Source organism: Citrus clementina, unplaced genomic scaffold (assembly GCF_000493195.1).
Source record: "Citrus clementina cultivar Clemenules unplaced genomic scaffold, Citrus_clementina_v1.0 scaffold_5, whole genome shotgun sequence".
NCBI lineage: Eukaryota > Viridiplantae > Streptophyta > Magnoliopsida > Sapindales > Rutaceae > Citrus > Citrus x clementina.
In genome coordinates this window covers 30,615,143-30,637,137 of record NW_006262201.1, presented here as the reverse complement: position 1 = coordinate 30,637,137, position 21,995 = coordinate 30,615,143, and the positions used below count along the sequence as shown (strand labels likewise).

The following is a 21,995-nucleotide window of genomic DNA, read 5'->3' as shown; positions in this document are numbered from 1 at the left end:
AACGAATAGCCTTCCCATTACCCACTTCTAAGGCAAAAAAACTAAGAAAAGTGGGATACTCTTTAGGTATAGCCTTTCCTTTACCATGTTTTCATCCCATCCATTTGGATACTTGCTGCGAATAATGGAGTGCCAAAGAGAGGTCCTCTCCGAGGGAAACCTCCAAAGCCATTTTGCTAAGAGAACTCTACTTTTCTTTTCCACATTGCCAATTCCTAAACCACCTCTCGTTTTAGGCCTTGCAACCTTATCCCACTTCACAAGATGAGATCCATTGCCATTTTCATAAGCTTCCCCCCCGCAAAAAAAAGTCTCTCGTCATCTTCTCAATTCTCATCATCATCAGAATTTTGAAGAGAGAGAGAAAATAAATCGGAATAGCTCACAATATGGATTGTCGGAAATACATAGAGGGAAGAGACAATGATTAACAAATCTAGAATTTTGTTAATCACTTTGAATTCACTAATTTAAGAAGGGTGAGGCTATTTGTATTTTAAAATTATTTTGGATACTCTAATACTGAATTAAAAATTTTAGTTTTTAATTTACACACTCTCTCAACTGCAAAAAGATCCCCCCACTTAAACATTTAAATCAATTATTTTTTATTTGCTCTGCAAAAATTATGAAATATTCAACTCACCTAAAACAACGAATAACCAAAAAAAACAACGAATAACCAAAAAAACAAAAAAACATGATATGCCTAAACTACATAGTTTAGCATAAAATCTCTTTATATCCTTATGCCAAGCCAGTCAAGCAGAAACTGAAGAGTTGCGGAATAAAAAGAAAAATGTTTCATTTCAAATCAAAGAGGAAGTAAAGTATCAGGTGAATGCACTCAAAACAAGATATGAAAGCCATCGACCAAGGGTGAAAGATTAACTCTTTCAACGAGCTGTTTTAATTTCCTCCAACATTTTATCACATATGTTTATTAAATCTTTTTAAAAAATATATTAAGAGGTCGTAAGGAGAAATCATTCAGTTTAGAAAGAAAATATGATGAGCTAGAGGTTAGAAAAAATAAAATGTGTGAAACTAGATTTTTTTATTTTTTTTATTTCATGCATGCACAATAAATGTGATGTTTGTGAGTGAGAGAATCTCACATAGACTCCATGTTTTACAAAGATAAAAAATTTTTAAAATTCAAAATAAATTTTAAAGTGCATAGAATCTCACCCCAATTACGACATAAATTTTACTAGGGATGACAATGGGGACGGGAGGGGAGGGGACCAATCTCCCCGTACCCATCCCCGATATTTTGCGTATGTCCCCGTCTCCGTCAGAATTACTTGAGAGAATCCTCATCCCCTCTCCAAATAATAACAGGGGATCCCCGAGGGTCCTCGATCCCCGAATAACTATTACATTTTTTTTTGAGTTAATCATATTAAAATTAAAAATTAAAATAAAAGTAAAGTTCGAAATATATCTTACATTAATATCCATTACAAAAGTCACATACATTAAATTAATAAGTAACGCAACATGCAATGGATACAAACTTCTTTTACGAACTATCATAAACAAATTAATAGTCTAATACAAAATTGTTACAAATAAAATCAAATTTAGATTCAAAATTAACTTTTTCAATGGTGGCGTAGGCATTTTATAAATGTGGACTATTCCCTTTACAATACAATAGTTAAATCGGAGCAAATCAAGAGCAAATATTAGATTAGATTAGATTAGATATTAAAATTGTGATTCGTTGTGGGCAATTATAACATCTAAAAATAAATAAAAAATATATTTAAGTTTAAAATATTTAAAGAATATTAAAATTAAAAAATTTTGGGCTAATAGAATCTACTCGGTCTTTTTAATGTCCTAAATAAAAATTTAGGACTTTAATTAATTAATTAGGCCTAAAAGTTTAATAATATAAATATTTTGATATTTTTTATTTTTACCAATATTTATAATTTTATAATTTAAATTTTATTATTTACTTACTAGTAATTTTAAAAAATTAAAATAAAATTAAAAATTAAAATGGGGAAATGGGTAGGGGATGGTGATTCCACCTCATCCCCGTCACCTCACTGAATAAGAAATTGGATAAAAAAATTACCTCGTCCCTTCTCTGAATAAGAAATTGGGTATGAAATTATCCTCATACCCTTTCTAAATAAATAAAATCTCAGAAAGTACCCGTTCCGGTGGGAATTTTTGCCGTCCCTAAATTTTGCTCATAAACATTCAAAAGGAACTTAGTGCGACGTCTCTTGATTGATGCTAGATAATTATTGCATCCATGAATTGCATACAAAGCTGACTTCAATTCTTGATAAATATAAGTACAACCGAAACCATGTCAATTTTAACAATAAATAAATAAATATTGTAATTGAAGATTTAAATTTTTTTAACTTTTCATTTTTATTTTGATGATGTAATAATTTAAATTTTCCATTTATATGTCTATTTCCATTTATTGTCATAATCAGATTAGGATTGGGAATTGTTTCCTAGTTATCTATAAAAGCCGTGCGTCTTTTCAGCACACTGCACAACAATTATTTTCCATAAATTCTCGCATTCTCTCTGCAATCGTCTTTTAATTCGAGTGGCATTTAAAGAAGAAAAAAAAAATGTCTGTTGAGAGTTCATCGCCAAAGCTTGAACTTGCTGCTGCTACAAAAGAAAAGTTTGGACGAGAAATCCGAGTTTTTGAAACATCTGGGCAGTTTTCATCATCACCAAGAATCGACGAGACAGATGATGATAATGATGATGATGATGATGATGAATTCTATGAGTTCACTGCAGAAGATTACTATCGAATACTCGCAGCCAATAAGAAAAAGGAAGATAATAAATTCCTGAAGACAAGAAGAATTCGGGAAGCAGAGGAGGCAGCTGGCACTGGCAGGTCAAAATTCAGAAAGGCAGTAATTATCAGAGTCAGGTTTCCTGATAATCACACGTTAGAGGTCAATTTCCATCCGTCAGAGACAATGCAGAGCCTGGTTGATTTTCTCAGGATGAGGGTGCTTTCTCGGACAGACGTACCGTTCTATTTATACACTGCTCCTCCCAAGAGGATAATAAAAGACATGTCCCAGGATTTTTACTCGGCTGGCTTTATTCCTGGTGCCATTGTCTATTTTTCTTATGATGATGCTTCTGCTGCTAATCCAGGCCCATTCCTTCGAGAAGATGTCATGTCTTTGAAAGGTTGTTTGCAAGTCGTTGCTGATCATCAGCAGCAGCCTCACGATGAGCCCAAACCTGCTGCTGAGAAAAAGTCTGCCAGGCTCAGGCCTAAGTGGCTGAAAATATGATATCTCTTTGTATCAATGTCGCTTCTTTGGATATATTGCTTTTTAATTTTAAGCCATTTTCTTCTGTTCTGCATACAGCGGTTCTCAATCATTCTGCATGATGAAGAGAGCAAGAAATGTATTTTTCTTGTCAAGATCTCCAGTAGCACAGAGAATTTTAATCAATTTCAAGAACTCAATTCAAATTAGAGACTGGACTGCGTAGCATAGACTTATGTTTCGAAATTAATCAATTAAGATCAAATTTAATCGAAATCGGTCAATGAATTTTTAAAGTAAAACATTAAATCTAGCAAAAAAGATATGCAAGAATTTACCCAAACAGATTAAGGATTGAGGAAGCTTCATTTGTTTCCAAATGACGTCCCCCGTCAAAATGCAAATATCAATCTCATAAGAAACCTTTCCAAGCTAGGATTCGGACTAAAAAAATAAAATAAAAAGCTACATAAATACAAGCCAAAATAAGCAGTTAGCCCTCTGTCTGTTACTACTAATATATAGCTCTCTGTTCTTGTTCGTCATCAACTTTTTGTCTTCCTTTTTTTTTTTTGATATTAGTCACGAGGTATCCTGGGGAGGGCCCCAACTGTGGGAGGCACCTTTAAGCCCGTACCACAACCCAGACTAAAAGTCCCCGCTCGAACCGGGAGGCACAGGTTCTCCCAACAAAGGCGACTTCCCTGCGACTCGAACTGGGGAGCAAACCCAGTCAAGCCACTTAAGGGGACTCCATTGCCAGTGGAGCCAACACTTTATTGGTACTTTTTGTCTTGCTTTCAAAGTATTTGGCCTTTATTATTCCTATGTGATTGGCTACATATGCGGGTTGGCGACATATATGGGCGGCCTTCATTCTACTCTGTACCTTAATCAGTGCTTCCTCTTGGCCTTAATCAGTCTCACAATTTTTGTCAATGGTTTTATATACTAGCTAGACAGGCAGGATTATCAAATTAATTAATTTTGTATTAATTAGCTTTTAATTCCAGAATATTCCTCTGCATTTCAGTAAAGGAAATAAGATTTTCTTTTGGTCTAAGTACTCTTGATTTTTTATTAATCTTGTGCTACTTGTATTTTAGTATTACTGTATGATTATAATATAACTATTTTTACTTTTTAATTTATTAACTATTAATAATAAAATTTATTTAAAAAAAATCAAATGAGGAGAAGATCTTAGTCTTCAAGTGAAAGGTTTAATATGCGCTTATCATCAACCCAGTTTTAAAATCTGATCTAGGCCCAATGACTATAACCCGACCCATAATAAAAGTGCACCACGTTGCAAATCTCTAACACATGCTCACCTTATCCAACTCTCTTCCAGAAAGAAGCATATTCTCTTCTTCCATGGATCCTATTCATTTCTCCTCCGCAACCCATAATCACAACAACAACAACAACAGATCCTGAACTCCAAATTTCGGTCCTTTCATTTTCAAAATACCAAACATTTTGAAGCCATACACAGAAAACAAAACTCATCATTTATGGCTTCTGCAACAGCAAGACCCACCTTCTCTTTTCACCTCTCCCAAGCTTCTCCTTCAAAACCACCAAAACCCCACTTCATCTCCCCTCTTTTCTTCCCAAAGAAACCCTCAAAACTCCATTTTGTCACTCTCTCTATTGATGTTTCGAAAGAAGACAAGCCCACTTCTGAGCAGCAGCAGCAGCAACAACTGTCCAATGCCTCTGCTCCTCCTCCTCCTCCTCCCCCAGCTCCTGCTGCACAAGAAGAGCAAGATGAAAAGTTTGATAAACGTCGATTAGAAGAGAAATTTGCAGTCTTGAATACGGGTATATATGAGTGTAGGTCTTGTGGGTATAAATATGATGAAGCAGTTGGTGACCCTTCGTATCCAATACCACCTGGCTTCCAGTTTGATAAGTTGCCTGATGATTGGAGGTGCCCTACTTGTGGTGCTGCTCAGAGCTTTTTCGAGAGTAAGAGTGTTGAGATTGCGGGGTTTGCTGAGAATCAGCAGTTTGGACTTGGTGGCAATGCCCTCACCTCTGGCCAGAAGGCTGTGTTGATATATGGTAGCTTGTTGTTTTTCTTCTTATTGTTCTTGGGTGGTTACTTTTTGCAATGAGAAGTTGGCCGTTTTTGGTCTATTTGTGCGTTGTATGATTAGTTTAATGGTGATGTATATATATTGATTCTAAAAGCTCTAATATTCACCACGGTATTTGGTGGTATTTTATTTTCTATGATTTGTTTTATCCAAATTGCAATTCAAGTGATCTAGATTTGGTTTATTGCGCATACGCGTTGCTATTCATTGCAAAATGCAGAACAATCAATGGAGAATGATTAAGTTAGTAATAACTCAAAATTTCAAATTTCAAGATCGAAAAAAAAACTTGATTCAACTGTATTGGTTTAGCATTTGATTTCTATTTTACTAATTTTGTGTCACTTATGGCCTGATATTAGTTTAAAATCTTAAAGGGAATGCTAGCTATCTTTGTTGGTAAAATCTTTCAATTGTTATGCTACTGACTTGAGATTAAGAAAAATTTACCCTGTTGTATAGCTTCACATCGCAAGTACATTCATAGACAAGTAATGAGCATATATATTTTTCTGCAAACCATGAAAAAGAGCTTTTGCCGATATTTGTATGTCACGCATAAATGAAATTTTGCCGGGTCAATTTAATAAGTTTTTCAGAGTGTTCATTTCATTTTACCTACCTTGGTCTTCATTCTAGTTGTCATTCACTCTCTCCATCTTTAACTTGTAATTTGAGACAGTGCTTATGTTTATTGTTTGTATTCAGGAATTTCTATGCCCTGCTATCTTGACTAGTCACTAGTCAGTATACTGTTAGAAGTAAGGAAGTGAATCTCATAATGTTTGTCAATTTTGTCTTCTGATGTGTAGTTTCGAATTGCTATCATATCAACTTAAATCTTGGAACATTATTTATTTAGATGATTCAATTAGAAGATAGAATGAGAAAGTAATTGAAACTTTGTTGCAGTTCAATCATAAATTGAGTTCTATATGATTGGCACAAACTAAACCTATGCTGTATACTGCATAATATTTCTGCATTCAGCTAGATGTACTTCGCTATGGAATTGTCTAATGACCAGAAATCTATGTGGTAAGTTGGCTATGTTTGCTTTATTAGTTATTCAATGTACTATCTTACATGACACAGCTTGCACCTGAAAGCTTAGAAAAGCTTGAAGGCTGTTTGTCTCACAACTTGGAAACTTTAGGTTGAGTTATCAATACAATACGTCACTACGTTTTCCCAAGTGTCGTGTTAGATTTCAACCTCTATGTTAGATTTTACAAGTTATCTACTATATTCTAATTTCTATTCATATTAGATTTGTCAAGTTCATGTCGTGGCAGCGGGTTTATTATTACGACTTACCACTGACATGCATTAGCTTTATGCAGCCTGAAACTTGTGGATTATGAAATTTTGATGAACCTATGAGATATATGATATATTTGTTTCTGGCATTCGAGATAATAAAGGACTATGTACTGTTTGTCTTTGCTCACTTTAGAATGGGTTGAAAAGCAAAGAAAACCAAAGATCAAATGCCATTATCTTCTTCAAGTGCAGCTGCAAAACATGTAAAAGTGTGTGCTGCAGATGATAAGAAGTATTTTTTTCTTTTTGTTTTTCATTATTATACATATTCACATTTACAATTGAAAATGTGCTGATATGATCTCTTTGAACAATTCTATAGCGGCGCGGTTTGGATATGTGGGCTTAAGAAAATCTTTTCTTGATAACACACATGGAGACTCGAACTCCTTTCCACACGTGAGATGTACGACAACAAGAACAAAAATAGTTTATATCAAATAGCAAGGAACTAAATTATCCAATTTACTTACTTGTCCTGTTGACAGCCTCATTTGCCTTGGACCAAAGATACAAGAACGAGTATAATTTAGTACATAAAATTTACATTCAATTCTATCCGATTAAAGTTAAAAATTAAAAAGTAAATCCATAATTTCTTAATTCAATCCCACCCTTCAATGCATTTGCTCCTAGATTAACCTCATTTGTGGTTAATTTTTCTTTTTATAATAAAGAATCTCAGATTTGTAACGTTGACTCATTCTTGACAGTTTCAAAATATATTGTATAAATTATTCATATATTATTGCACAAATATATAATAAATCCCTCTTACCTCTTGATTGGGGTGGGATTGGAAGCCCACATTTCTTAAACCACCCCACAAACGTAAGTATTTTTTTTTTAATAAATATAACCCAAATGTTTGTCTGGACTAGAGTTGAAAAACTCATGCTAAGTAATCAAATAATATATGTTATTTGCAGGTCACTATGTTTATTTAAAAATTATCTCATCTTAGAGATTTTTTACCTTATAAAAAATTAACAAAAATTATGTAAAACAAATTTAGTCAACCTCATCCGGTCATCCCTTCCATTTCATTCATATTTATCAAAAATTATTAAATTATCGTATTAAAAAATTCAATCGAGATAAACGAAAAAAAGGATAAAGAACCCCCAAAAAAAAAAAAGAAGGCCAACGCTGACGTGGAAAACAAAAGCTTACGTGTTAAACTCTGAGTGGATTAAACAACGAGCCCTTTTACACTCCTATGAATTTAATGACACAACTGTTACAGAGTCACGCATGTTACACACAGTGCACTTCGCTCAGGAAAAAGGAAAAAAATAAAAATTTAACCATTATCATTTAAAAAAAAAAAAAATATTTTGGACAACACATCGAAACCCGCAACCGTTAATAGACAAACCCGCCCTTCTTCTTCTTCTTCAATCGTAAATCGCAGAATACCCACTTGTGTGATCTCTCATTGCCGATCCAAAACTGAGTTACCTTTTTTCTTCCCAAATCTTCTCACATCAGTTGTTACAGATCTGTAATACTAGCTTCACTCCTCGCAGATTAGCAGATCCGAGCTCAACCCATCAAAGGTTTTTCTCTCTTCTACATCTCTCATCTAAAAGTTTTTATTTTTTAATTGTTTTGAGTTTTAGATTAATGAAAGCATTAAGAATTCTGTTTTGTGCATGTGAATTTCGATTAATTCGAGTGGTATGTTTATTTCGCTGATCGGTTGATTTTTGTTTGGATATAAAGTTTGTTGCTTTATTGATTATTCTTGGGATATTCTGCTTGTGATATATGCGTTTCTGTAAAATTTTGAGAAAAAAAAATTAAATTGTTAGGTGTGATTGATTACTGATGATGGTGGGTTTGGATTCTCGTTGTTGGTAGGTTGATAAAGTGGTTTTTATTAGTTAAACAAGGAGAAGTTTAAAGTTTAGCTTGATAGATCACAAGAATGGCAGCTTCTGTGCCTCCAGGGGCACCAAGGCAACAACCACCACCGCCGCCGCCAAACTACAATCCTAATTTACAACAAAACCCTAATTCATTATCTGATAATTTCCAGAATTTAAATCTAAACAGACCTGTTTCGATGCCCAATTCAGGCCCTAGACCGACCCCATTTGCTCAATCACCACAATTTCCTGTGACAGCACCTTCACCACCAATGTCCCGCCCTGGCCCACCACCACCTGGTGCACTTTCAAGACCTGCAGGAACCCCGCAACAGTCATTTCCTCCAAATGTGGCTCCAGTGCGACCGTTCGGGCCACCTGTGGGCCAATCTTTGCCTTTCGGTTCCAGACCTCCTCCCGGGTCTTTTCCCTCTTCGATGGGTGGAGGCGGCCCTGTGGGGGTTCCTACTTCTGGAGTGCCTCCATCCAGTGCTTTCCCATCTTCAGGTTCATTGACTCGACCAGTTGGCGCAACCCCAGGAGCTAGACCGTTTCCTCTTGCATCTTCTTTGCCTTTCAGTAGTGGTTTGAATGTTGCCCCTTCTGGCGCTTCTGATGGTGTGACAAGTAATGGGCCTATGGCATTTGCTGCTTCTGGTGGACCACGTTTTCCTCCAGCTGGTAGTGGTGCACAGCAAACCCGGACACCACCTGCTGGTCCTCCATCAATGCTGACATCAGCTCGATCTCCTCAGCAGTCTCCAAGTATGCGGTTCCCTCCAGTGCAGCAGTCCCCATTCTCGGCAGCTCCTCAAAATGCACCACCTTTCTCAAGTGCACCACCATTCTCAGCAGCTCCTCAAAATGCACCACCTTTCTCAAGTGCACCACCATTCTCAGCAGCTCCTCAAAGCGCACCACCATTCTCAGCAGCTCCTCAAAGCACACCACCATTTTCAGGTGCACCATCATTTCCTGCACCATCTCCTCAAGGACCGCCTCAAGTTTCGCCTTTTGGGGCACATACATGGTCAGCTCAGCCGGTAAGCTTTAAAAATTCATGTTTCTTTTCTTTGGACTTCTAAAATAAAGTTATGGTTGTTGAATTACAGATCATGTTGTGGTAAGGCTGTCTTACCTAAGCGATATGTAGCTATGTAAGTTTGCTGACGTCAATTGCTGTTAGTTTTTCTGTTCTTTAATTTAAAATGAGTATTCTGAACTTCTAATTGATTTTTGAAAAAATATTAAGATAAAATTTATAGTGTAAGAAAATTGAGTTAGAATATTTGCATTATGTTTGGTATTTTTTCAGAATTAGTTTGTAGTCTTTATGCATGGTCACATTAAATGGTGACACAAGAAGGCAAGTGATATTCTTTGAAAGACGGGAAAAAATTCAATCAATGACACATAAATTAGAAGATGTCATAGATAATTATTTTCTTCCACAGAAAATAGGGAATTTTCTTACAAGAAATAGTTACAGAAGGAAGGAGAGTGCTTGCATCTGGTTACAACCTATTGCTCTATATCCAGAGATCTTTGTCCTAGTGGTTCCCTGCATTAAAATTTTTCTCATTGTTTTACTCAAACCCAAACTTGCTTCTGGACTCTATTTGGATTTTGAGAATTTATGTGTTATGATCAGTTTCCCTCATGATGATTTGCATTTATGTTTGCTCTGTCATACTAGTTAGGGTTGTTTACCTGTTTAACATATATAACATTTTGGCAAAACTACATGAGCATTTGTTGCATATAACTAAGTACAAAATGTATGAGACTCTGCATTTGTTTCTTTTCTCTTTGATCAATGATCTGGATTTAGAACTTTTGAGTTGCTTTAGGTTGGCCCATCATCATCAATTCCTGGTTCAGCCCAACCATCTAGAATGTTTGGTATGCCTCCGCCATTACAAACTCAAACTATGACGAATATGCCTCCTGCAATGGGTCAAACTGGAGCCCCTATGCCAGCATCATCGAAAATTGATCCTCAACAAATTCCACGGCCTGTTCCCAGTTCTACGGTGGTCCTGTATGACACTCGTGAAGGAAATCAGGCTAATCCTCCTCCGGTACATAATTTGGTTTTGAATTTTAAGAAGAAATAATTGCTAATTTTTTCTTGGTTTTGCTTTTTTTCTTATTCAAAATTGTTTTGCTCTCTCTATTTAAATTAATTAAATACTTCTCTTTGCTAATTATTTCTATGATATTTGTAAAGCCTGCAACAAGTGAATACATTGTTAGAGACATGGGGAATTGCAGTCCACGCTACATGAGATGCACCATTAGCCAGGTTAGAATCTAGTTTTGAGTATTTAAATGAATTCATTTTGTATTGAATAATATATTTATGAACTACTATTTTAAATCATTGAATGACACTATAGACTAATAAGGATTTATTTCTCCAACAGATTCCATGTACTAATGACCTTCTGACAACATCCGGCATGCAGTTGGCTTTATTGGTCCAACCTTTGGCTCTTCCTCATCCATCTGAGGAGCCCATCCAAGTAATGCTTGATACATTTCTTCTCCTACACTTGTAAATCTGATAGCTTCAGTTTATTTTTTATTTTTTCCTCTTTTGAGAAAAAGAAATATATGCATTCATTGGTTAGTGAATCAAAATTTACGTGTGAAGTCCATGGTTTTCCTGAGCCTTTTTCTTCAAATTTGGGGGTTAGTGCTGGGCAATTTGGGGAGAACCTGACGTTTTCTATGCAAAGTTTTTGCAGTTATTTTGCTCCTGGGAATGTTAGGCTTTCAATAACTGAATTGTTTGCTAGGGAAAAATTGCTTCTCAAAGTAACTATTGTTTTGTTTATTTCCTTTTGAGGAGGGGTGTTCAATGAATACACCACTCTTTTAATGAGGGGATAATTATTGTCTCTTTAAAATTATGCCAAGTCACTCACCCCTCTTGTAAGTTCCGACAAGTGATTGCATCTGCAGATCTGCTTGCTAATATTTTATATTCAAAAAAAGGAATCTGTTTCCTGCAGCTTATATATTTTTTCTTGTCATAGATCGTAGATTTTGGAGACATGGGTCCTGTTCGATGTTCTCGCTGCAAAGCCTACATAAATCCTTTCATGAAGTTCATTGATCAGGGAAGGAGGTTCATCTGCAGTTTATGTGGTCAGTTTTATAATCGCTGCATTTTGCATTTTATCATTTCTATCCTGTGTCCTTAGAAGGTTGTTTGTATTCAGCATAATCCTGTGTATGGGGTTGGGATTGGTCATTGTCTTCTCCTTTTCTCCACATTCCCCAAATGGAAAAAGTTTTAATTATATAACGGGCATTCTTGCTTTGTGTTAGGACTTATTATTGTTGCGCATTCTTCCTTTCCTTTTGAAAATCTACCCTTTCTTCTTGGTTTATTACTCATTCTTCACATTGGTTTGTTAGTTTTAGGTCTGATATCTATGATTGAAATGTTAGCTTATAAAGACCTTGTAGTATGGACCTAGAAAAGTTGATTGGATCCTCATTATCTCTAATAATGTTCTATAGATTGCCTGATGGCATGAGGAGGTTCTTGATGATTGTGCAAAATAAAGTTCCTATTGTAGTTGTTGTCTTCTAAGAGTCTCTGTAAATATGTCAAATTCTTCTCATCATATTTAGGCCTCTGTAGTATTTCGATTTGGCAGTATTCTGCCATCTGAACACTTGCTTGACGGTTGGAGGGGTGTGACTTTCTTTCCTCACTTTTCATTATCTTTTTGCAGGTTTTACCGATGAGACTCCCCGTGATTATCACTGCAATCTAGGTCCAGATGGTAGGCGTAGAGATGCTGATGACAGGCCCGAGCTATGTAGGGGGACGGTTGAATTTGTTGCCACAAAGGAATATATGGTTGGTTAATGTTTTCAAATCTATGCGCCTTCAAGAAAAGATGATTTCTTACTGTATTCCTCTCATAACATTTTTGTTATATTCTATTACATGGGAGTCATTAATGGTAAGCATAGTGGGTGATTGTGAACATGCATCCTTTTGGATGCTTATGAATGTCCACCTTTTGTTACTTGTCCTACTTCTGTAGAAGAGTCTTTTTAATTTGTGAGTACATAGGTCATGATTGGCAACTCTCTGGTCATTCTTTGCCATAATTTTTGACTCCCACAGAAAATGATCAGTTAATATGACATACTTTCATAAATTATCAGTGTCCAATTGTAGGTGCCATGTGTGGTTCTGTATGAGACATCATGCTCTAATTATTGCATGATCAAAGTAATTTATGACAGTATTCTCTTCTCTAGGCCACTAGAAATCTCATTTTTTTCCCCTCTTCTTTTTTATGTTGTACCAGGTTCGTGATCCCATGCCGGCTGTGTTTTTCTTCCTTATTGATGTATCCATGAATGCCTTACAGACTGGTGCGACTGCCGCAGCTTGCAGTGCAATCAGTCAAGTTATTTCAGATCTGCCTGTAAGTTTTTGTCTATTTCCATTGCATTTGACCATTTCAATAAGTCTGTTTCAAAAAGCACATTGGAATTCATAATCATACAATTGCTCTCTACATTAGTTTTGTACATTGGAATTCATATCTGATTATCTAAATGGAGGAAGAAAACTCAATATGGATTTGAACTTATCTCTTGCTCCTCTTTCTTGGATGATGTGAACCTAATTGGAGCCGTGGAGCCCTAATTCTTTTCTAGAACTGTGTCAAATCATAGCTAAGATAGAATCTTAACTTGGCAGTGACTTGAGGCCACATTTGTCCCTTTTAGAAAACTTCCATGCAGAAACATTAGTTGAGATATGGCCTTGGCCGTTTTTGCCAAACTACATGCTATATTAAGCTGACGATGGAAATTAATCACTAGCTGGTAATAACTAATAGTATCGTGTTGTTTTTCTCATAGCACGCCTTATTTGACTTTCGTTTGTTTATGTACTCGAAATGTGAATAAAGTTTGCAGTTATTTTTGTTCACTAATCAGTCATTCTCTTCTGCTTGTAATTGAATTCTTTTACTTAAGAAGAGAATCTATCCTTATTTGCTTTTTCCGAGGGCTGTTGACTCGTAAATATGAAAAACTTAAGGGCAATTTAACAACTGGTATTTGATGTTTCTGCTGCTGCAGGAAGGTCCTCGAACAATGGTGGGAATTGCAACATTTGACTCCACAATCCATTTCTACAATTTGAAACGTGCGCTACAGCAGGTCTGACCCATTTTGCGCTATTTCTCTTTAAAACTTTTAATTTGATGTTTTTCTTTCAGAAATGAAATACAATGAAATATTATTTTTATTCCTCTAGATTAAGCAGTTTGATGTTTGAATTACCTGGATGTATAGTAATATACCTTTTATGTTTGCTTTACACTATTTTCCAGTCCGCTTTGGTGCACAAGTGTGAACTCTATCATTTGTTGTTATTATATAAGATGACTCCGCATAAAACAAATGTTGAAATCATCATTTGGATATTCAATATGCTATTTTGTAATACCTATATAAAACTCAACTTTTTCACTCTTCTATGACTGGAAACTAACTCATGTGAGCGGGGTTTGAACCCTAAAGCTCCTGTATCACCCCCGAAAAGGTTTTACCTATTGAACCAACTAGCTCCGACAACCTCAACTTGTTGATCGGTCCTGATACCTATCTATTAAACTTTTGTTTGTTTAGTATTTGGTTGTGCCATGTAAAATTTGTTTCTGGCTCATTTTGATTTTGATATATTTTTGCAGCCATTGATGCTCATTGTCCCTGATGTAGAAGATGTTTATACTCCTTTACAATCTGATATTATTGTTCCAGTTTCTGAGGTGAGATTTCTAGATTTTTGGGTCATTTCATTCTGTTTGGTTGTATCTTTAGAAGTTTTTAAGTCTAATTTAATAAAATTATAATTTGTTATATGTTTGTTGTTTGAGAAATTTTCAACTAACTTCCACTAATATTGGTTTGTTCTTGTATGGATATAGTGCCGTCAACATTTAGAGCTATTGCTGGAAAGCATTCCTAGCATGTTTCAGAACAACAGAACTGCCGAGTCAGCCTTCGGTGCAGCAGTCAAGGTATCCCAATTTCTTCCTTTTTTCTTTCTTATTCTTTTCCCATAAGAGTGTCTGAGTGTGTTTGTGTGTGCAATCTCGAACAGGTAGATCATTGTTTAGATGTCACCTGAAAACAGGCTAAATCAGAAAAAACTTTTAGATAATTAATTTTAGAGATCGCATTTTAGAATGATTACTGTGTCATTATGTTATTGCTGGGTCTCCAAGAGTGGAAAAATGATTTTGGATCACTATGTAGGAAAAGAAAAAATATGTTACATAAAATATTTTGCTTTTGTCGAGTTTTCTGTTTAATCTTTTTAAGACTTGATCTTCATGTATCAATATATATGCCCTTTCACTTATGTGGCTCTCTGGCATGGTCATATATGTCAGATAAATCAGAACCTTGAATATTCTATGCAACATGCATATACATAAATTCTACACATCTCAGATACTTTGAGGCTTTTTCTTCCTATTTCAGGCAGCTTTCTTGGCTCTGAAGAGTACTGGAGGGAAACTTCTGGTCTTTCAATCAGGCAAGCCCATACATTTTTTTCCCAAGTTTCCTGATGTTGTTCCATTCAAATGCATGATTGTTGCAACATGGTTCAGTTATATGGAGGAGTTGTTATGGGCAGCTTATTCACTTTCTTTTGGGATCTTTTACTGAAATCCTGTGGCTTGGAATGGTTTGTAATTTCTAATAATGCTCTGTATTTTAACAGTCTTGCCTTCAGTTGGTATTGGAGCCCTTTCTGCTAGAGAGGCTGAAGGAAGAAGCAATATCTCATCAGGAGAAAAGGTATGAATTTATTTGTTATATTCTCCTGCCATCCGTGTGTTCTTGAGTTATAGTACAGCATATGATATCTCCTTGTGCATGTAATATTGTTATCATTTAGATGAGAATGGGTGACCGTAAGTCAATACTCAATTGTGCGCATTCCACTAAGTTCTCCTAAGCATAGAGCATTGTATAGTTGTCATTGACTTGATGTGATTACCAGAAACTGTTATGTCCTTTCTTTCCTCCAAAGATCACCAAAGTATGTGTCGTCCGACCATTAGGAGGATGTTAATTGCACAAGAAATTGAGGAGAAAAATGTTCATATTTTGGAGTGGAAAAGTGCAGAATGAAGAACTGCGGGATACTGTCCATCTTTTTGCTTCACTTTGGGCTTTAGTTTGTAAGCAGTTTCAAGATTCATCCTTTTTCTAAGTAAATTTTACTGGGATGGGGTTTTGAGATAAGAGAGTTATATCTGATTCTAGCAAATAGTCCTAGTTTTTGCTTTCGTAGTGGACAGTTGTTCCATTATCTGTTTCAAATCTTCATCCTTTTTCTACATACATTTTAACTGGGATGGGGTTTTGAGATAGGGAGTTATATTTGGTTCTAGCCTTGTATGGAGGTGATTGGGTATACTTTTGTATACACAAATAGTCCTAGTTTCTGTTTTCTTAGTGGACAGCTGGTCCACTATCTGTTTTAAATCTTCTTCATTAATACATCTTTGAGTTTCTTATCCAAAAAAAAGGGGCACAAGAAATTGATTTATTGAGTCCCTACCAGATCTTTTCTATGATTCCGCTTGCAGAGATGCTTGAAGATATGCCAAATACAGATGACCTCAGAAGTCATGATCAAAAACCAATACTGTTTTTCAAAATTGGCTAGAACTTCTTTTTTATTTCTTTTTGTTTTTTTAAAATCATTTTAAGGTTTAACTTGTGCATCTTTTATGGTTATGTGCTGGCTGCCTGGCTTCTAGTTTTTGTTTCAAAGAAGTTAAGAAGTTTATTGTGTCATGATGTGAATTGTGAATTGGAAGAAAATGAGAAGGAACCAATGAAAAAATTGCTATACGTAAATTACTTGAGAGATCTTTTCTCTGATTTTCCCCTAATTCCTAGATCTATTAAGGTTTTCATTTCTGTTTCTGTAACTTTTTTGGTTAAGCAGTTAATTTTGTTTTCTCGTTGATTATTCTGTATCAACAGAATAAATTGTCTTCCGGTTTATATGCAACAGCAGATTATAATCATATGATTGCAGGTTGAAGTAATATTTCATTTGTTGGATTTCAGGAGACGCATAAGTTACTTCAACCAGCTGATAAAACTTTGAAGGCAATGGCAATTGAATTTGCAGAGTATCAGGTGAAGTCCTGAGTCATTTTTTATTTCTTAATTGTGATCTTAGACTTACAAAAATTTTGACGTAGGTATTATCTGATATTTGAACTGAGCATAATTTATGTGTTTATTTTTTTGTTGGTTTCAACATGTTCCAGGTCTGTGTTGATGTTTTTATCACTACCCAGACTTATGTAGACATTGCTTCCATCTCTGTTATCCCGAAAACTACTGGAGGACAGGTAATGGCTCTTCTAGCCTTGGTGTCTTTTCTGAGAAATTGACTTGAATTATTTGTCCTATATTCTCAGTGCTGTGTCCTAAAATAATTGGCTTTTAAGTTCTAATCACTGTATGAGCTGATGCTGCTAGTCTTTGCCACATTAGTATGCTAATGAAAGGAACATGGAAAGTACTGGGTTGTTTACTTATCTCGTATCTTACTCGTGCTAAAATAAGCGTGCTCAACTGAAACTATTCATAGGTTGTAGAATAAGTAGACATGTGAGTGGAAAAAGGGTTAAAAGAAAAAGGAAAAATGAAGCATTTAAATATGTTTGTTTTTTTCTGCCTTTTTCCCCCTCTCCCCTCTAAAAAAAAAAAATTTCTTGTGCTTTTGGGTTATTTTTCATATAACATGTTTCATTCTTTTTCCAGGTTTATTATTACTACCCATTTTCAGCGCTTTCTGATCCTGCAAAATTGTACAATGACCTTAGATGGAACATCACAAGGCCCCAGGGATTTGAGGCAGTAATGCGCGTCAGATGCAGCCAGGTATTGATCTGAACTTTTCTTCTTTTTTTTTTTTTTAAATTTCCTCCCTCCCTTTCATTACAATCATGAACATGAAAATTGTCATTTTCAGAATGCCTTTTGTTGTAGATTAATTTTCTTATATTCTTTTATAGGGCATCCAAGTCCAAGAATACCATGGGAACTTCTGCAAACGGATTCCAACAGACATTGACCTACCTGCGGTTTGTATATTCTGTCAAACTGTTGACTTTCATTATGTTTTATGGTGATAATGTCAATCCCTTTTCTCCATGAATGCTTAGTGTCACTAAGCATTGGCTTTTCATGGATCATGCAACCCTAATTTGGGCCATCCTGCAAACTGATTTAGTTAGAATTTGAAAGTATGTTAGTGACATGATGTATCACTATTGTTATTGTTATTGCTATTATTTTTAGAGATATCCTTAATCTGATTTATTGGGTGTTAAGATGATATTTGGGATCTCTTCTTTTTGACAGTCTCAGTGCAGCCGATGCACTGTATTAATGACACTCCACCTTGCCTTTTTCATTCTTTTTCCTGATTTCAATTCTCCAACTACTGTTACTTATATATGTTATAGTGACACAGCATATTTTGCTAGCTATTTTAATGTTTGAGTTTTTAACCAATAAGTTGTCCTTTTTACTTTGCAGATTGACTGTAACAAAGCTATAATGGTAACCTTAAAGCATGATGATAAATTGCAGGATGGCTCAGAATGTGCTTTTCAGGTATTAACTTTTTCTCCCCTCTAAGTCAGAATGTTAAGGCTTAAATTTTTACAAGCTAACACTGGTTTCTAATCCTTACATTGCTTATTAGCATATGAAGCTTTTTGTAAGGTCTTTTAGCATCTTGTAATCAGCGTTTCTAATTGGATGATTATGTTATTTTCATTTGTCAGTGCGCCCTTCTTTATACCACTGTTTATGGCCAAAGACGAATTCGAGTTACAACTTTATCTTTGCCATGCACCAGTAATTTAAGTAATCTGTACCGTTCAGCTGACTTGGATACTCAATTTACATGTTTTATGAAGCAAGGTATATCTATTTGTGTATTTATCTTTGTCGTCTTCTTTCTACTTTCTATACAATTTTCCTAATCTCATTAGCAGCATAATCATTTTTCTTAGTTTTCAACATCTACGATATAAGTGTGATTGTTCTAATATTTCTTATTTTCTTTTATCAATATTTGATGGCATCATCACATGCTTTCTTTGCTTGTGCATGAGCTTCTGCCTAGCTATGTGAATATTTATCTCCTAAAAGATGTAGAGTTCCTTTTCTAGTTATTCAATATGATAAAGTTTCACAATGCTTATCCTTTTCCTTCTTCATTGTACTCTGTTTGTAGCGGCAAGTGAAATTCCTTCAACCCCACTAGCAAATGTCCGGGAACAAATGATGAACCTTTGCGTAAATGCTCTGGTTTCATATCGTAAATTTTGTGCAACAGTATCATCATCTGGGCAGCTTATTCTTCCAGAGGCTCTGAAGCTTTTGCCTTTGTACACCCTTGGTAAATACTATAATGTTCATTCGTTTTGTGCTTAGCTGTTTGAATATATTATGGTGCTTGGCACTTGCGTAAAGCTAACATCTTTTATATATTCTGTTTGTTTTCTGATACTTGTACGTGAGCTATTGACATGGTAACTGAACATCCATTCCTGCATTATTTTTTCCTCACTATTGTCATTCATTACCATTAATGTTGTGGGATTGTTTAGGAATGTGTTAGGAGGATTGAAAGTATCTACGTATGTTTAATTTTTAGTAGGTTTGGCATCTACAAAATTGGTTAAGATGACATAAGTAACATTGTGCTGGTTAGAGATGCCTTACATGCTTTAGTATGTAAACTGAGTTTAATGAAATTATTCGAAGATTACTGATTACTGTTTCCTAAGTTTTTACTGTCTTTCAGTAGTTTGAGGTCTTCACTTTTTTGGTTGCTAGGGTATTTCTTGTCCTAATTAATCTCATTATTCTCAAACATAATCTCAATATGGGGGAGTTACAAGTTGTGGGAAGTAGTTTTAGTTCAGTATTTTTTGTTAAGAGCATTTGTTAAAGGATAACGTGGGTTGACATAATGCTTTCTTTTGTGGATCTTCAGCATTAATTAAAAGTACAGGATTGCGAACTGATGGCAGAATAGATGATCGATCTTTTTGGATAACTTATGTTTCTTCTGTTTCTATTCCTTTTGCGGTTCCATTTGTGTACCCAAGGATGGTGGCTATCCATGACCTTGACAAGGTATTCGTCTCTGAAGCTTCTTTTTATGCTTTATGGTCTTCCAAATATGTTCATGAAACCTTTGTTAACTTTCTGTAATTGGCAGGGAGAAGATGGGTCTATTATTCCTCCATTCCTTCCTCTTTCTAGTGAACACGTGAGTGATGAGGGAATCTATCTTCTTGAGAATGGGGAGGATGCTTTAATATATATTGGGAGCTCTGTGGATTCAAGTATCTTGCATCAACTGTTCGGCATATCCTCGGTTGATGAAGTTCCAACTCAGGTAGTTTGATGATAATAATGCCCGGGAAATATTTTACATTTCACAAGTATTATTGTTGTCATTTTATAGTAGGTTGTATTCTCACCAACTCCAAAGTCTGAGCACCAGAACTTGGAAATATTCCGTTTAGTACTGTCCCAATAGAGGACTATTAGGAGACTACAGCATAAATTTAAGACTGAATGATTACATATTATTTAGTTTGAAAAGTTTCTAGCTTTTCTTATTTGGCTAAGTTAACATTTTATAGGTAAAAGTTGGACATTGTACGGTAGCAAAACTTGACCAGATTTATTTGAGGCCGTGAACTTTTCATTTGCAGGCTCATGTGGTAGATATTGATGCCAGTAGTTGCTGGTGCTCAGATTTAGTCCATCCTTAATCTTGATAATTGTGTGTTATAGCATCCCCGATACTTGATTTTGTGTGATTGTTGGATAAACTCTGTAATAAAACGACTTTTTCTGGCCAATCTTTATCTGGATGATAGACTTGCTGGGCTAGCTTTCTTCTTTTCCTCTTCCACCTTCCATCAATCATTTTCTGTTACCTCTTACCTCTTTTGTAATGCAACTTGTCATTTTGTGACTAATAAGTATAATTTGTTTATGCAGTTTGTGCTACAGCAATATGACAATCCACTATCAAAGAAATTGAATGACGTAATAAATGAGATAAGACGCCAAAGATGTTCCTATCTACGGTAGAACGAGTTTTTTTCTTTCTTTATTTATTTATTTATTGTTTATTATTATTAATTTTTTTTTAGGGGTTCTTGAACATAAAAGTACAGTTTGTTTGTACTCTATATTAGATTTTCTAGTGATTTCTCAATTAGTCAGTACTTGGTAACTCTTTGTTTCATCTTCTCACAGGTTAAAGCTGTGCAAGAAAGGAGATCCTTCAGGTCAGTGCATTAGAATACTCTTTTGTCCTAATTAGGGAATTATCTATCTTGCAAGGCTACTACTACGTGTTTACAATAATGCCATGTTATCCCTGTTACATAATTACCAGGACCTTGTATTTTCATGGCCACCAGATCTACTCAGATCTACTTGCATGTCTTTCTTCTCTCTTCTTCCTCTTTTTTTCTTAAATTTCTCTCTTTTTGGATATTAAATCTTTATCATATGACTTGCATAGTCCAGTGGCAATCCCAAAAATTTGGAATGGTCAACAAGATATGATTGAATGTCCACTTTGATTGGACTCTCATTACATAAGAGATCAGGATCAGTAGATGTCCCTTCATGCCTACGCTTCTGCACTCTTAACTTGTAAAGCAATTGATTACAATAAAAATAATTAGAAAGAATTGCAGTACCGCAGGCTTATATGCAACTTAATTTAGCTGTACATAATTGATTCCTTCCTGTAACCTCAAAGTTCGACTATAGTCTGTAAGATGGTGACAATAAATTTGTTGAACAAAAGCATTGCTTTAATTGTTCCTCATTGATCATGCAAAGTTATTCTGACATCCATTTACATTTATTTCATTTAAATTGCAGGGATGGTGTTCTTCTCATATTTGGTTGAAGACAAGATTCCTACTGGCGGGCAATCTTATGTCGAGTTCCTAATAAACATCCATCGACAAATTCAACTTAAGATGTCTTGATCATTTTATGCTTTACTTGTTTAGTGGACAAAGTTTTGATCGCATCTGCAGAGGCCAAAATTGACTCATACAGGAGGAAAGTCCATTTTTTTTATTGTTCCTGTACCTGGGATCAGCACTATCCTATATATTCCGAGAAGCAAGATCAGCAGGTTTTTGTGACGAGAGGTTCTGCTAGCGTAGCTGGCCTAGCCGGCCTAGCCAAGCATATATTTGTAAGATCAGTGACAGTAATAAATATTAAAGTTTTTTTGTTTTATTTATTTTGTTTGTCATTTTCCTTTT

General features: G+C 35.3%; 3 protein-coding genes across 5 annotated transcripts; all 3 read left to right on the top strand.

Moving 5' to 3' along the window:
- Positions 1-2,612: 2,612 nt before the first annotated feature.
- On the top strand, positions 2,613-3,305 carry LOC18042165 (plant UBX domain-containing protein 1). The gene has a single exon (XM_006432991.1). The coding sequence runs from the start codon at positions 2,613-2,615 to the stop codon at positions 3,303-3,305; it is 693 nt and encodes a 230-aa protein (XP_006433054.1).
- Positions 3,306-4,623: 1,318 nt separating this feature from the next.
- LOC18042081 (rubredoxin) lies at positions 4,624-5,429 on the top strand. The gene has a single exon (XM_006432990.2). The coding sequence runs from the start codon at positions 4,802-4,804 to the stop codon at positions 5,405-5,407; it is 606 nt and encodes a 201-aa protein (XP_006433053.1). The 5' UTR covers positions 4,624-4,801; the 3' UTR covers positions 5,408-5,429.
- Positions 5,430-8,008: 2,579 nt separating this feature from the next.
- On the top strand, positions 8,009-21,969 carry LOC18042080 (protein transport protein Sec24-like At4g32640). Of its 3 annotated transcripts, XM_024184729.1 has the most exons (26): positions 8,009-8,271; positions 8,576-9,399; positions 9,448-9,626; positions 10,434-10,664; positions 10,814-10,888; positions 11,010-11,108; positions 11,625-11,736; positions 12,333-12,460; positions 12,921-13,040; positions 13,705-13,785; positions 14,319-14,396; positions 14,556-14,648; positions 15,115-15,169; positions 15,359-15,435; positions 16,723-16,794; positions 16,929-17,012; positions 17,428-17,547; positions 17,682-17,750; positions 18,208-18,285; positions 18,459-18,597; positions 18,914-19,078; positions 19,679-19,821; positions 19,907-20,086; positions 20,701-20,789; positions 20,962-20,993; positions 21,601-21,969. In XM_024184729.1, exons 2-26 carry the CDS (start codon positions 8,643-8,645, stop codon positions 21,708-21,710), a joined length of 3,366 nt encoding a protein of 1,121 aa, XP_024040497.1. In that variant the 5' UTR covers positions 8,009-8,271; positions 8,576-8,642; the 3' UTR covers positions 21,711-21,969. The 3 variants fall into 3 exon arrangements, with proteins under 3 accessions (XP_024040497.1, XP_024040498.1, XP_006433050.1); XM_024184730.1 differs by having other exon boundaries at positions 8,576-9,626; positions 19,907-19,957; positions 21,601-21,968; XM_006432987.2 differs by having other exon boundaries at positions 8,576-9,626; positions 21,601-21,968.
- The last annotated feature ends 26 nt before the right edge of the window (positions 21,970-21,995 follow it).